At 44.2% G+C, this 14,718-nt stretch overlaps 1 protein-coding gene across 1 annotated transcript; it reads right to left on the minus strand.

Annotated features, from left to right (window-relative positions):
• Nucleotides 1-1,645: 1,645 nt before the first annotated feature.
• Nucleotides 1,646-13,587, minus strand: LOC148640713 (complement C1r subcomponent-like). The gene is made up of 13 exons (XM_088619980.1): nucleotides 13,190-13,587; nucleotides 10,827-11,040; nucleotides 10,490-10,670; nucleotides 9,303-9,440; nucleotides 8,750-8,943; nucleotides 7,962-8,109; nucleotides 7,347-7,465; nucleotides 6,727-6,805; nucleotides 6,477-6,611; nucleotides 5,398-5,472; nucleotides 4,081-4,301; nucleotides 2,882-3,093; nucleotides 1,646-2,141 (listed from the first exon to the last, which is right to left on the minus strand). The coding sequence occupies exons 1-13, from the start codon at nucleotides 13,213-13,215 to the stop codon at nucleotides 1,775-1,777; spliced, it is 2,109 nt and encodes a 702-aa protein (XP_088476106.1). The 5' UTR covers nucleotides 13,216-13,587; the 3' UTR covers nucleotides 1,646-1,774.
• Between the last annotated feature and the right edge of the window lie 1,131 nt (nucleotides 13,588-14,718).

Genomic DNA, 14,718 nt, shown 5'->3' on the forward strand with positions numbered 1-14,718 from the left:
GTGTGACTTAACTCGAGGTGCATTTGGATCGAGCAAATGAAACATTTCCTTACCCAAAGAGTTGCGGGAGAATGGAGCAACTTGCACACCCTTGCTCTTACCCTGGCTTCTTTCCAGGAACAATATAGTAAACACTCGGGAACAGCCACAGGCTCTGTTTTGGGTCCGATTCATAAAAACATGTTCTATCCTTGATCACTGGTGAAAAAAAATAATAAAGCTCATGGAAATCTCGTTTCATTGCTTTGAGACTGAAATGCCTTGTAAGAAATGTTGTGTAACCGATTCCTAACAGTCGCCAATTAGAAGCATCGAAGGCAGAAACCTCAATGTGAAACAGAAAGTCATTTATGTCTACAGTCACACTGAATTAACATACTGATAACAATAATTGCTTACACTTATATAGTGCTTTTTCTGGACACTCCGCTCAAAGCGCTTTACAGGTAATGGGGATCCCCTCCACCACCCCCAGTGTGCAGCCCCACCTGGATGATGTGACGGCAGCCATAGTGCGCCAGAACGCTCCCCACACATCAGCTATCAGTGGGGAGGAGAGCAGAGTAATGAAGCCAGTTCATAGATGGGGATTATTAGGAGGCCATGATTGGTAAGAGCCAATGGGAAATTTGGCCAGGACGCTGGGGTAACACCCCTACTCTTTTTCGAGAAACACCTGGGATTTTTAATGACCACAGAGAGTCAGGACCTCAGTTTTACGTCTCATCTGGAGGATGGCGCCTGTTTACAGTATAGTGTCCCCGTCACTATACTGGGGCATTTGGACCCACATGGACCACAGGGTGAGCGCCCCCTGCTGGCCCCACTAACACCTCTTCCAGCAGCAACCTTAGTTTTTCCCAGGAGTCTCCCATCCAGGTACTGACCAGGCTCACACCTGCTGAGCTTCAGTGGGTTTGCACAAATGAGCGTGGCAAAAGCAGAGTGTTGGTGATATTGTATGCTAACCTCATCAGCATTTAGGAGAATGGATCTTTGCAAAATTCTTCTCAGGGTTTGCACTCCCTCAATATCCCCTTAATTCAGCTGGTAAAGTCATTTTACCATTCTGCAGGTAATGTACGTCTATTATTTCATTAAGTGCTCAGGTGGAACAGAAATCTGCAGGACAATGTGGATACCCAGCACAGGTCTGGGAACCCAGGGTCTAGGTCAATCGTTAGCATTGCTCTAAGATGCATTTCAGTATTGCCCTTCAGCCACAAGGGGGCACTAACTCACTGAAGTACCCTTATTATCGCCAATGCTGCTCTCCTTTTCACCTGAAAGAGTGAGGAGACACTCTTTTTTACTTTGATACTATTAGGGGCTGCCTTTTCCACGGTCTGCACGCACAGAATTTGTGACTGTGACAAAGTTTACCTTCAATATTCAATCAGTTGTATCAGAAATGGCATTGAAAGGCATCTGAGAATTGAAGAACAATCTTACCCTGCTGCACCTAGACAAAGCATTTTCATAGTTTAGAAGCGTGCCAGTTTTATACTGCAAATAAAGGAGGGTGACTTCCATTTACAAGAGACTGTGTGAAATGTAGCGTGGGCTTGTGTAGCAAGGAACAGTATGAGGCTTTCAGGGAGAATTTATTAGTACTCATTAATGAAATTGATACCATAGACAAGGCGAAGCTCAGATTTCCAGTTTTATTGCTGTTTGTGTCTTTAAGTCAGAACACTGTGCACCTCATTTCTCCCCTTTCTCTGTCCTTCCTTCTCCTCTCTCTCTTTGCCCCCTCTAGCTTCTTCTGTCTTGTCTAGTTCTTCTCCATTGTCTCTTTGATCCAGCTCAGATAGTTGCCCACTTTAGTGTATACTCCATAAGTCCCCTTCTCCCCACACTTAATCCCCCACGAAACTATACCAGCGGCGTAAAATGCGCCCCCTGATCCCCCTTTCTGCAGGGTGAACGCCCCTCCACTGTCCCCCTGGCATGTGTCCTTTCCGCCTTCGGGCAATCCAGCACAGAACATGTTTTCAGTAAGCGTGGGGATGTCTCTCTGGCGCCCCCTCTGGCTTTCGATGGAACTTCTGCACTTCTCTTGCTCAACGACAGGCAGGCGGATGAACTTGAGCCTGTTGGAGATGGTGTCCTCCTCCGTCACCCCCCAGCCTGAGACGTAACTGAGGGAGAAAGAGGTTTTAGGTGGGAGCCTGGCCAGTAGCTGGATGGGACACCTCCTGGGAAAGCTAAGGTTGCTGCTGGAAGAGGAGTTAGTTGGGAACGGTAGAGGATGCTCACCCTGTGGTGTGTGTGGGTCTTAATGCCCCAGTATAGTGACAGTCAATACAGATAGCTGTGCAGTCCAGATGTGTCTATCTGCACATCACTCATGCTTTTTTCACACCGTTCACTGCCCGTTAGTGATCAATAACATTCTTCCCTTCAAATTTGCACCTCAGGCTGTGGAACATGAACAAACATGTAGCTTGAAAGTAATATTTACATATTTTACCCTACTGAATGTACTTTTTGAGATTTGCGTCCCTTTTGAAATGTTGAGTTAAAAAGGCATTGGGGTCAGGAAGGACTTTGCTTGCACGAGGAAGAAAAACATGTTGTTCTGCAGAGCAGCTGAGGAGCGCTTTCACAGGAATCGCTTGACGTGACTCTTTTCCGGACAGAAGAATTGGCATATTCTGTTTCAATATCACCTGACATTACAGCCATTTTCCAAAAAGACCCACAGAGGAGGAAAAAATCCTATAATTCAATATCCTATAAAGCTTTTAACGTTACAAAGAGCCAAGGAGAAATTAGGGCCAAGACTATTGGTTAATACAGTACTGAAACAATGGCTGACCAATCACACTGCATTCACTGTGTAGAAAGAGACAGATGGGGAAGTAAAAATTTGTCTCACCCCACACTTCCAGGGCTGTAAGGTGTGCCCTCTGGTGGCAGACACAGCGGCATGATGTGTCTGTTGACAGTGACAGGCTCCTTCAGCTTGATGAGTGCCAAGTCATTATCGAAGGAAGTCGAGGACTGAGAAAAGCCAGGATGAGGAAACACTGCCTCCACAGAAAGCTTGTTTTTCAGGATATTCTCCACATCGTTGTCTCCTACATATACCTGGGAGAACATAAGAAAAACATGAGAAAGTTTGCAACAAAGAAGAGCCCATTGAGATCCTATAGCCTCTGTTACATGCAGTAGTTGATAAGGATCACATCCTTATATATTATATGTATATTTCTATGTATATTTCATATACATACCTGTATATGAATGTATGAATGAATGTATATATATGAATAAATAGTTCAGGTGGGGAGCTGCGTCAGCATGCGTAAGCTGAAAAAGAACAAGTAATAGGTTTATTCCATGCTGAAAAGAAGCTCACACCTGAAGAAGGCTCCACGGCCAAAACGTTGTGTTTTCTTTCTTCTTTTCAGCATGAAATAAACCTATTACTTGTTCCTTATATGAATATATGTATATATACATATGTCTATCTATATACATGTATTATGTATATTTCTTATACATTGATTGTATACATCTTATACATGCTGTACATAAGAAATACAATGTATTTCTACCACATGTATATTTTTGTATATTTATGTATATTCTACACAACCACAGGAAATAGCATCACCCACACACCCAGGAGAAATGCATCTTTCAGCATGTCCAGAGCTGTTTGACCTTTGGCACTTTGAGAGTCACTCCTTCTGTCACGTACTGCCTTTCTTGCAGTCACTCTATGTATGTGGTGTTCACATAGGATATATCTTTAATCACCATAAATTGAAGTACGTTATTGCAGTACATTACAACATCATATCTTTTAGTGCCATGTCCCAGACTTCCAATGTTGTCTATGCAGATTATATTAGATGTATGCCGTTAAGTCATGTATGACATATGCTGTACAACCTATCTTTTACACATCAGAATAAAACGTAATATATTGATTTGCAACATCTCGCAGCTCAGAGGTGAATGCAGAAGAAAACCCAACAAGAGAGAGACAGCACTGGGGAAAATGGAGGACAAATAGGGAGAAGGAGACAGAGATCATCGCATTTTTGAATACAGACGGTGCATTCGTACCTCCAGGGATTCTACGATTGTCTCGAGAGACTGCAAGGAATGCTTTTTGGAATGCACGTTGTGAGCAGCCGTCAGGATCCAGCGATCGGCAATCAGAGCTGCTCCCGCCCTCCCGTAGAAGGTGTTCAGGAACACCTGCCAGGGAAATGCCCCCTCCTCGGCGTCTTGCCCCCCCAGAATGCGCTGAGTCAGGGAGGGAGAGGCTGAGGGCTTGCCACACACTGGGGCAGAAAGAGTAAAGGGGGTGGGGGGGGCAAATGGAAAAAGAAGAGGTGGAAGTACAGATCACAAGCACTGACAGAACCACTGGACTGCGGTTGTAGCGGAGCAAGTTTGGGCACGGTGACATCATCACCCTCCCTGGGCTGAGGGAGGTCTCCTTAAGCTCACTCGGCTGGTTCCCTGTTGCGTTTTGCCAGAGACCCGGGTTCGTGCCCCAGGTGTTGCGGGACGAACCGGCGGGGTGGAGGGGTGAGGGCACGAGCCCGCGCGAACCACGACGGTCACACGGTGTTGTGAGAGACACTGACTGAGCACTACAGGGCATTCACTCTGGAAACGATGGTTACAAAGAAGAAGCAACTCTTCCGTCCGTCTGACCCGTTTAGCCGTTGGAAGTTAATTGATCTGAGGAGCTCATCTGGCCATTTCTTTTCGAAAGAAGCCAGGGCATTGGCTTCCACAATGCTGCTGGGTATCCCATTCCATACTCCCACCGCCATTTGTGTAAAGAACAGCCTCCTGCTCCTGCATTTCCACTCTCTGGCCACCTCTGTCCCCTGGTTCAGTTTTGACTCTTGATTCTCAAAAAGGCCACAGTACTTGGTTTTCTGCCTGCTTGCAAAACTAGGAATTATCTGCATTTTACATAATCTACCAGGTGTTTGCTCAGTCTTGAATTTTGTCTAGTTCCTTAGCTACAGTACTTCTATGGTGTTTGCTTATCCCATTTTAATTACAGCAGAATCTAGATCACTGTAAATTAGGGAGATCAGAGGTGATATTCTGCTAATTACATCACCCCGTTTTGAACATTCACTCCTTATCTGTGCTCTCTGTTTTTTTCACTCCCAACACATACATTTATTTGAGTCTACCATTTCTGCATTAATAATTAAAGTTTTATGAAACCTTTCTCACAAAACCTAAATGATCCATATTGTATGCTCTGTGTGTTCCCATTTCTGTTGTTGCTGGTTCCACTGTTGTAACTTTTGATATGAGAGACAATAAAAAAAACACAGGAAAGCAAAGAGCCTAGTCAGGTCAAAGAGATGACCGTGATATCATCGGTTAAATAGCTGCTTACAGGTTTACCTGGAAAACAGGTTGGGATGATGTAGTTGCTGTTGGAATCTGTCCATTTCCTGTCAGCAGCACAGGTGTAGTTCACTGAAAATAAACAAGCAGACAGATAACCAGATACAGAGCTGACAAATAGACACACTCAATCTATTTTAATATAATGTGCAGTACTTATAAAGTATAATAATAATCCTTACACTCATATAACACTTTTCTGGACACTCCACTCATAGCCCTTTACAGGTCATGGGGAATCCCACTACTACCACCAGTGTGCAGCCCCACCTGGATGATGCTCCAGTCCTCTCCCCACACACCAGCTCTCAGTGGGGAGGAGAGCAGAGTGATGAAGCCAGTTCAGAGATGGGGATTATTAGGAGGCCATGACTGGGAAAGGCCAGGGGGAAATTTAGCCAGGACACCATAGTTAACACCCTTTTTCTTTTCAGGAAATTCCCTAGGATTTACAATGACCACAAGGATCAGGACCTCAGTTTTACATCTCATCTGAAGGTCAGTGCATTTATTTTTACACTATAGTGTCCCACCACTAGCCAGACTTTCATCTGCTTAGCTTCAGTGGGTTGCCAGTTTTGACTTGCATGGTGATATAGCTGTGGGCTAATAATATAATATACACTAGCACATAGTGTACTGTGCTAATATAATACACACTGATACGAAACACACACAATGATAAAGAGGTGGTGTCATTTTAGTTATTTTTAGTAAGGATCTTTTACAGATCTTCCTCCGATTCATGTTTTATTTTATTTCTAATCTGTTAATCCAGAGGTGTGACACTACCATTTTCTAGACCATTTTCTAAAAAAGTTAGCTCAGGTACCGTATAAATCTGTTCTGTGCAAACTGACTAAGGTTATAGCATAATATTGTTTTGTTTGTTTATAAAGCAAGACACACTGTCCAATCTGGACATCTTTCTGTTATATGATGATTCATGTTCTTAATTTAAGGGGGTATGAATGCATCTGCAGGACACTGTGTGTGCAGCAGACATACAGGTTACTTGTGAGCGAAAGTGGTGAACACACACGTGCTAACACAAACACACAGCTGGTCAGGCTCACCAACAGCCCCTCTCTCCAGGGTGTAGTAAGGCTCGTTGCAGTGATAGTGGATGACAGACTGGTACTGATTGAGAGAGCCAGAGAGAAACTGCACTCCTCCGTTTAGCAGGTTGGAAGGTGTCCCACAGTCTATTACTACAAAGAGGGAAACACACAGGAGATCTCAGCAGTGCAACGAGGGAAAGACAGAGAATGCAGGTCTGGTCCAGAGGTGTGGGAAGAGGAGAAAAGGAAAGGACAGCTGACTCACTGCGACACTCAGGCAGGGGGAGGTGCCACTGTCCATCGCTCTTACACATGGAGAAATATCCCCCGATCTCCTTCTCTCCCTGAGAAAGAACAGGAGTTAATACAGGCAGGTCATCACCACTGATAAAAGACATAAACACTGCATAGAGTGCACTACTCTAGTTCATTAGCACTGCATGGAGTGCACTACTCTAGTTCATTAGCACTACATGTAGTGCACTACTCTAGTCCAATGCATTGATTCACTATTAAAACACATTAACACTGCATTGTGAGTGAGGTTTTAAAACACATTAACATTGGATTACACTAAAAAAATGCTTTAACACTGCATGCTGACACATCAAATTGTTCTGCTTCAATGGATGACTGGGAAGAGACTCAGGAGGCTCTTACTACAGGGAATATGACTTTCTGAATCTACTTTTACACAGGTGCTGCACTAAAAGAGATGGAGAAAAAAAGAGATTTAATATAGGCCAGTAACTGTCTTGAAACTGAAGTATTTTCAACTCTGACCAATTGACCCACAGCACATTAAAGAGTAGCAGACTAAATGACACCACAGTAAATTAAGAGTACTTGAATCCTGAGAGACGCACAAGTGAAGCACAGACTCACCATCATCAGCTTGTAGCCGGTGTCACACTTGACTCTGATGTAATCTCTAAACTGATACTTTAAGAATTGTGGGGTCACTCTGCCATGAGAGATACTTCTGGGAGATGGGCACTGAACCCCTAGGAATATGAGAAAAATTGGGTTGGGGTAATTACAGTGTTTTTATTTTATGCGTGATGAGTGTATAAATGCATAATACTAATATATCATGTTGGTATTATAATGTTATGACAGTATACTCAATATTTCTGTACTTCATCGTTTTATGAAAGGTTTAGGGGTGCCAAAAACACCTCTTATCTGCTATGTACCATCCTAATCGTGTGATGGGTTTGAGTATCTTGTGGTCACAACTGTTAGGTCCCTCATTCTGATGTTATTCTTCACTAAGTATTTAGGGGGTTCAAGTAAATATAGAACTGTGGGGCTCCACTGTCATTAAAGTCGGTGTTTCCGTTACCATTTGGGAATCTTCCCAGGGTGCAGGAGTCTGCCGGTGACCAGCCTAGCCTGGCAGAGTGATGGCCTTGCTGTGTGCTCTGCTCTCCATGCCCGCGACAGGACAGTGTGTGAGTTTCTGATTCAGCGTGTCAGAGCGAGCTGCACTTCACTCACGCTCTGTGGTGTACTCCAGCCTCCAGCCCCGGCTGTCTCCTCTCTGGTCGGTGTGATATTCCAGCCGCACCTCGTTAGAGGAGCTCACGATCGGCGCCGGAGCTTCGCTTCCGCACAGGAGAAGATCGGCGTGACCCGGGACCGACACCTAGAGACACATGCACAGAGGGTGTGGAGAAAAACTGGGGGAGACTTCAAAATGACCAAGTTAATTTACTAAAGGATCATTTGACAGGAAATCTGCAGTTAAGGAATGGTGTGCATTGAGGCTTGACCTGTCATTGACATTGATGGGAATTTGGTGATGTTGGTGCAGGATGGCTGCAGCAGGGATTAGTGGGTGATCTGACAACTCAGTTTTCTTTCATCATCACCACCACAAGAGTTCATGTACCAATGGATCACTTTACAGGGGATCTGCAATGGTCTATGCAATTAAAAAAGGGTGGTTCCAGTCTAGACTGGGTTATTATTGTGACCAGTAATCATGTTCAGTGTTTTGAGAAGCAAAGAGAAGGTGACTGAGGTTTGACATTCAAATTGGCATTGATGGGAGGCTAGATTCCTTCACGCCTTGCAGTTGGGGTGGGAGGGATCAGTGGGTGATCCGATAGCTCGGTATGCTTTCTTCATCGCTACTACGAGAGCTGTGATGCTGAACTAAACTGATCTGCGCTAGACATGTCCAAAAAGGGGGTTAATGAAATTTGAGTGACAGGTCATTCTGAAAGCATTCCAAAACATTCAAGAGGGAACTGGCTTGCTAATGGTTTCATCCATCGCTGTACCTTGAGCCAGTGATGAGGGCACTGGGACAGCTGGTGCTCAATGTCAAACAGCCCCAGGAAGTGGAGAGTGATGTAGAACCCGGGCTCCACTCTGATGGTGTAGCGACAGGACAGGCCAGGGGGTGACAGGTTTGGGTACCCCGGAGAGGAGATCAGCCCCCGGGGCTCGGTGAACACCCCACCTCCACACTGCACTGTGAGAGGGAAAGGGAGAGGAACAGAAACACTCAGTGCTCGTGCATTCACGCAGTTCAGTTTACTGGCTAAAGTCTATAACAGAGCACAGTGTGGGGATCCATACAGTATTCACACAAACTGTCATCAAAATCCGAAACAGTATTTCAATACTATTTTTATACAGAGACAGGGAAGAAAGTGAAATGAGATTTAATGGAGTGCACATATTGACCTACTAACCAGATACTGAAAGACAATATCTGTTACTTTTTAATGTTTCAATTTTTAAAGGATATCACTTAAGGGTCTTTCTAGGCAGGAACACTCACAGTATTTTATTCTAGTGAACATAGTGAGGCAGGAAAAGCTTACGTACATTGGCAGGTCCTGTTGTTAGGCTGCAGCTCGTATCCATGGCGACAGGAGCAGAGGTATCCTCCCAGGATATTGTGACAATAGTGCTGACAGAGAGGCTCCTCCCCTTCCTGCACCGGTGACGCACAGTCATCCACATCTGAGAGAGGGAGTGAACACAGCCACCATAACAGAGAGACTGACTGGCTGCAAGATTGCAAGAGGGCGCTCTACTTCTGTCCTGTTCCTAGTTCCCTGTGATTATTCATGTCTTTCTGGTGTGTCTTGTTGTGTAGCCTATTTACTTCCTGCTTCTGCTCTGCTCCTCGTTCAGCATTGACGTTCGGATGTCCTGAGACCCGCCTAGCACCAGGTCACTCCTGACCGTGGCCTGAGGGCACAGGTTTCTATACGGCATTCCCTGAACAGCTGAGCCCGGGCTAACCCCCGTCTCGCCGCTACGCATAGGGTCTTTATCGCTCTCCTGCCATTCCACTGTTCATTCCAGACATCCGTGACAATTCCCCTCTTACAGAGCAGCCTGGGGAATCTGCACGCACTGCAAACTCCAGCTTTGCAGTAATCTCCAAGTTAAGAAGATTAGATGGCACAGTGGAACCATCCCTCTATTACTCCATAGCCACCCTCCTGGTCTGTCTGTGCTGCTCTTTCACTTTCTACTCTGTAACTGTGGAAAATCCTCACCTGGTTATTTTCTTTTGCCCGGTCTCCCTCTGACTTGTAGGCCTCCACAGAAAAGACTGAGGACCCTACTAGACCTAACGAGTCTTCACCAGACTTCACTCCACATAAAGACTGCATATGAAGTTTGGAGCAAGAACTTTTCAAGGAGCTTTTAGAACTCGCTGCCCAGCATAACTGTGGGGGGGCTTTTCAGACAACCTCTGACCCTTCCCTGAGTGATTTTGTAGGGATTTACAGTATAGGGATCCAGCATCCCCAGGTGCAGCCAATTCCCTAAATCCCTCATGGGAATGCACAGAATGAATTCCTGGGCCTCCCTCTGGTAGTTACACTCTGTTAGTACAGTCCTGGTTCATCCCCTCTACTACAACAACACAGGACTTTGGCACTACGTAGGGAGTGATAGGGAGACAGATCAAATGCCCAGTATAGGCGGTGTTTTCACCTATGCCGAAAAAAGCTGAGTCTCAGAGTGGCATGTGGACACAGTGAATCAAGACTGACCTATGGCCTGGTAAAAGGCTTTAAATCCGATGTGCTGATGAGGCCCAGGAGAGGAGGAGTCTGACTGGAAGAGGAGGCGCAAACGGTTGCTAGGCGAGAGGATGGGACTGTTGCCAGGGTGATGCTCATCGGCAGAATTCTGACCACAAAACCTTCCCAGAACCTTCTTACCAGACATCACCTGCTCAGAAAGAGAGAAAAGTGAAGAGTAAAAGAGAATCAGGAGACACTCTTAACACAGACAGATTGATTTGGAACCTAGGGCATCTGTGCACTGCATTAGTTGATTAATACAGTGGGTCAGCATTGGGTTTTTCAATCTGTCTTTCAGTCTTACCGTGAGAGAGTCATAGTAGCAATCTTTTGAGGGCTCAATATCGAGGTATCGGAAGGTGAGTTGGAGGGCGAACCCCTGAGGTACAGCCAGGTCCCACACTTCATTGAGAGAGGCAGGGTAGGGATTTGGGTAACCAGGTGACTGCACTTCTCCATACAAGACAGGGGAAGACCCTGAGAGTGCCACTGCCAAACACTGGGACACACACAACAACCTAATACGACAACGAAAAGAAATATCATAACACTTTTCCAAAACAACACAAGAGCCACACTTTAACATTATTACTAAACCACGAATTCTTCAAAATAATACAAGAATAATATCATATCTATCATAAAACAAGACAGGAGGAACATTGTAAAATAATCCAAGAACAAAACAAGAGCAATACTGTAACATTATTGGACAAAAGCACTCCAGTAACATTGTTATTAAAGTTACTTTACAACATTATTGTTGTTAAATGCGAACAAATGTTGTAACAATGCTTTAATAATGATTTGCTTTTCATATCGTTACAAGAATTTTGGTCACCATGATACAATAAGAATATTACCACCAATAATGATTCTTAGATATGATATATTTTTTTAAAATGTTATAGAAGGTCCTTGCTCACAGGAAATTAAGGAAGTTATGTCACTTCAGCCTAGAGCAAAAGAGAAGATACAATCCAAGTACATAATATCCTAAGAAGTGGAGACAGTGGTAGCATAAGGGCCTGTTTCACACTCTGTAGTGATAAAAAGACACAGATTTACAGTATAACAGGAAAATAATGTGAATCATTTAATTATGGAGAATAAGAAAGCCACCACTCTTTCAGCACCAAGAGCGTCTGGAACGGCCAGGTAGTGAAAAGGCCCAAGTTCATTTAAGAAATGGCTGGTTGCAAATATAGATTTACTTAGCTACTTTACTGCCAAATGAGGAAGATTTTCCAAATGGCCTCTTTTCATGTTGAACTTTTCTCTCATTCTCATCAGACACATCTCGGGCAAATCCTGCTTCTCAGAAATAATCCACCTGCTACGCAAAACCAGGAACAAGAGGGAGGTGTTGCAAACACCTCAGGCCTGCATCTGATACAGTCTGTGTTACATCCACCCTGCTGTGAAGCTGTAGTGGCACAGATCATGCCTCAACCCTGTGGTAGAGGACACAGGATATACAGAGCACCTTGCTGTAGTACATCTGGGATACTTCGGCAATCTAGCACTACTTCACCTTCCGAACCACCACCAGGTGTTTCCCAGCGGAGTCCTTCCTGCCTTTTCCTTGTTCCTTTTCCCTGTTGTTCTGCACTCTCTGAAATGCCCAGATTCTGCCTGGGGACCTCCTGTGTTGCTGTGGTTCCCAGAACCAGTCCAGTCTGGTCAGGGTGGCTGGGGATTCCTGCCGGTTCCAGTTCTCAATGGGCCATACTGCTCAGGCCGGTCCAGAGTGCGCCTTAGGTAATTCCGCTCAGTCCGGTTCCTGGCGAGATCCCAGTTTATCTCCCCAACGATGTGCGTCCTACCCGGCTCCAGGGTTTGTCCCTTAAGCTCTGCCCAGCAATCTGGAACAGAGCACAACTCCTGGTCTCTGGCACACCTTTCCAATCCGCCCCGACAGAGCGTGTTTGGTGTGCCTGGTCCCAGTCTTTGGTGTTCCGATTACCTGGTGCTCTTCCTGATGAACCACCCAAATGACGTGCACCCTGTCCTGCCTAACTCCAGGTGCAGACCAAGCAGTCCTGGGGCTTCTCCCCCTGTCTGTCCTGGTGAAACTGAGACCATCCTGGAGCTCATCAGCCACTACATCTGGACAGCGACACCCTTGCTCTTGGGTCCGTTACATACTTCCTTGCCTGCCCAACCCATGCAGATGGGTGGCACATTGTAACAGTTTGTCCTTGTTTTCCGTTTTAAAAAACCCAGATCAAACAGCTTTGCAGAAGATTGATATTGAACCACAGATGTTTTTTTTTTTGGTGACAGGATGACAATTCCACTATATTTGGATGGACGTGGAAATTTTACCATGACCATTCTTGAAAATACTATGCTCAAACATAAGCATTAGCACATTAGCCTAACAACCTGCTGGTGAGCCAAACACAAACACCAACAGACATTAATCAATTTATAAAGTAATAAGTAGGCTGTTAAGCACATGTACACAAAAACACACAACAGTATTTTCATAGACTAACAACAAAAAAAAACTTTAAACCTTATATAATACTAAACACACACTGAAAGTATTAAAGCTTTCATTTAAATCACAGACTCACACAGAAATGCTCACATTAAATCAGTCACATTGAGCTATAAACATAGATTAATTAAGGATGAAAAAGCATAATAATATTGACTCACCAGATGTTCGAGGTGAGTAGACCCATGACCTAGTTAGCTTGTAATAGAATATTACAGTTTATGTCAGTCCAGGTTTTAAAATATTTTCACTTTATAGATGTAGCGAAAGACAAAACTATAGCAGGCGGCTTTACTCTGGGAAGTACTTTTTTTTCCTTTCCAAAGGTAGCAGAAGAAGAAGTGGAATGAGGGAATGGGAATGAGAGAGCCTGAGAGTCACTAAGGAACAAGAACTTCGGAAAACGGCCACTGTTTAATTTGGCAAGAAGAGAGAGAGAGGGAGGTCAGTATGAGCACATTGGCGAGCTGGCTATCCTCCTATATTCACTCTGACCAGAGAAGGAGATAGGGAGATACAGAAGGAGTGGGTCAATTTAAAGACACTAGCTGTACATGACAGTATACCACTGACACAAATGCACAGACATTGACGATAAAAAAAATGACAGGCTTATTGGCTGACTGATTGGACAGTGCAATACATATTCACCGGGTTTACACATAGAGAAAATGAAAGAAGGAGGGGTATTGTGGTCAGTTACCTTCCAGTAATAATGTTATTTATCAGACGGCTTTATTTGCTCTTTAAAGTTCAAACTCCAGACTGCCTGTTAAAGATTACTCCATTAAACACACAAACACACTCCACTGTCTTTCAGTTGATGGAATTCTCATTCCTAGTCCTGGGGAACCACAGTGTTTCCACCAGGGCCCTTAATCACCAGTGCTAATTGGTGCTAGAAACTGTGATCTGCTTTCTAGTTTAGACTTTGGTTCTGTGCAACGTTTAAAAAAAAACGAAAGTGCATAAATGTCAGCATGCAGAACTTGATATAAACTCTCCTAAACTTCTTAACTAAACATTTGCTTCCTCATTTCTGACGGACAGCTCTTAATAAGTGATCCAAAGATGAGCAGACACCGGGACAAATGAGCTTGCACACCTGAATCAGGGATCACATCAATTACAAACTTCAGTGAGTTCTTTAAGAGCTAAAAGTAAATATTTAAAAGGCTTTTTAAAGAAAACCAACAGACCAAAGGATCCTAAAGGACCAGAACTGAGAACCACTAAGGTAACGGACAAATGAAAAACTGACCTAGTCTTTAAGTTTCCATACATTCCCTATTCTGCATATTATGCTTCACAAACTGGAATTTCCCCAGTGACCATTCAGTGGGGAAAAATCTCATTGTAAAGCTGCAGTCATCCTTAAAGATGGAAAACGTAATGATCCCCTCTAAAATGTGCTGTACCGTGGTTCTCCAGGAGCAAAGAGCCTTAACCGATTCATTATAATCTAGCCATAGATTCAAACGAAATGGTATGTATTACTTACATGTGTTTTTTATGATAAAACAGATTTATTGTCTTAAAATATTCAAACGACGAACAGAAATAAAACTGTGTATATCAAGCAGCACTGAGCTATTTTGTCTTATTTGTAATTTAGAAATCCTCATTTCACACAGTGAACTACCGCAGTGCACCACCCCCTACTGTTCTGAATGACTGCCCCTCTTACAGT

Source organism: Lepisosteus platostomus, chromosome 25 (assembly GCF_059453375.1).
Source record: "Lepisosteus platostomus isolate fLepPlt1 chromosome 25, fLepPlt1.hap1, whole genome shotgun sequence".
NCBI classification, from domain to species: Eukaryota; Metazoa; Chordata; class Actinopteri; order Semionotiformes; family Lepisosteidae; genus Lepisosteus; species Lepisosteus platostomus.

Coding starts and splice junctions, on each gene's coding strand:
- LOC148640713 (XM_088619980.1), bottom strand. CDS start 13,215: ATGGGTCTACTCACCTCGAACATCTG. Junction 8,110..8,749: donor GCCCTCATCACTGGCTCAAG/GTACAGCGATGG, acceptor ATGTGTCTCTAG/GTGTCGGTCCCGGGTCACGC. Junction 7,466..7,961: donor GCTGGAGTACACCACAGAGC/GTGAGTGAAGTG, acceptor TCATATTCCTAG/GGGTTCAGTGCCCATCTCCC.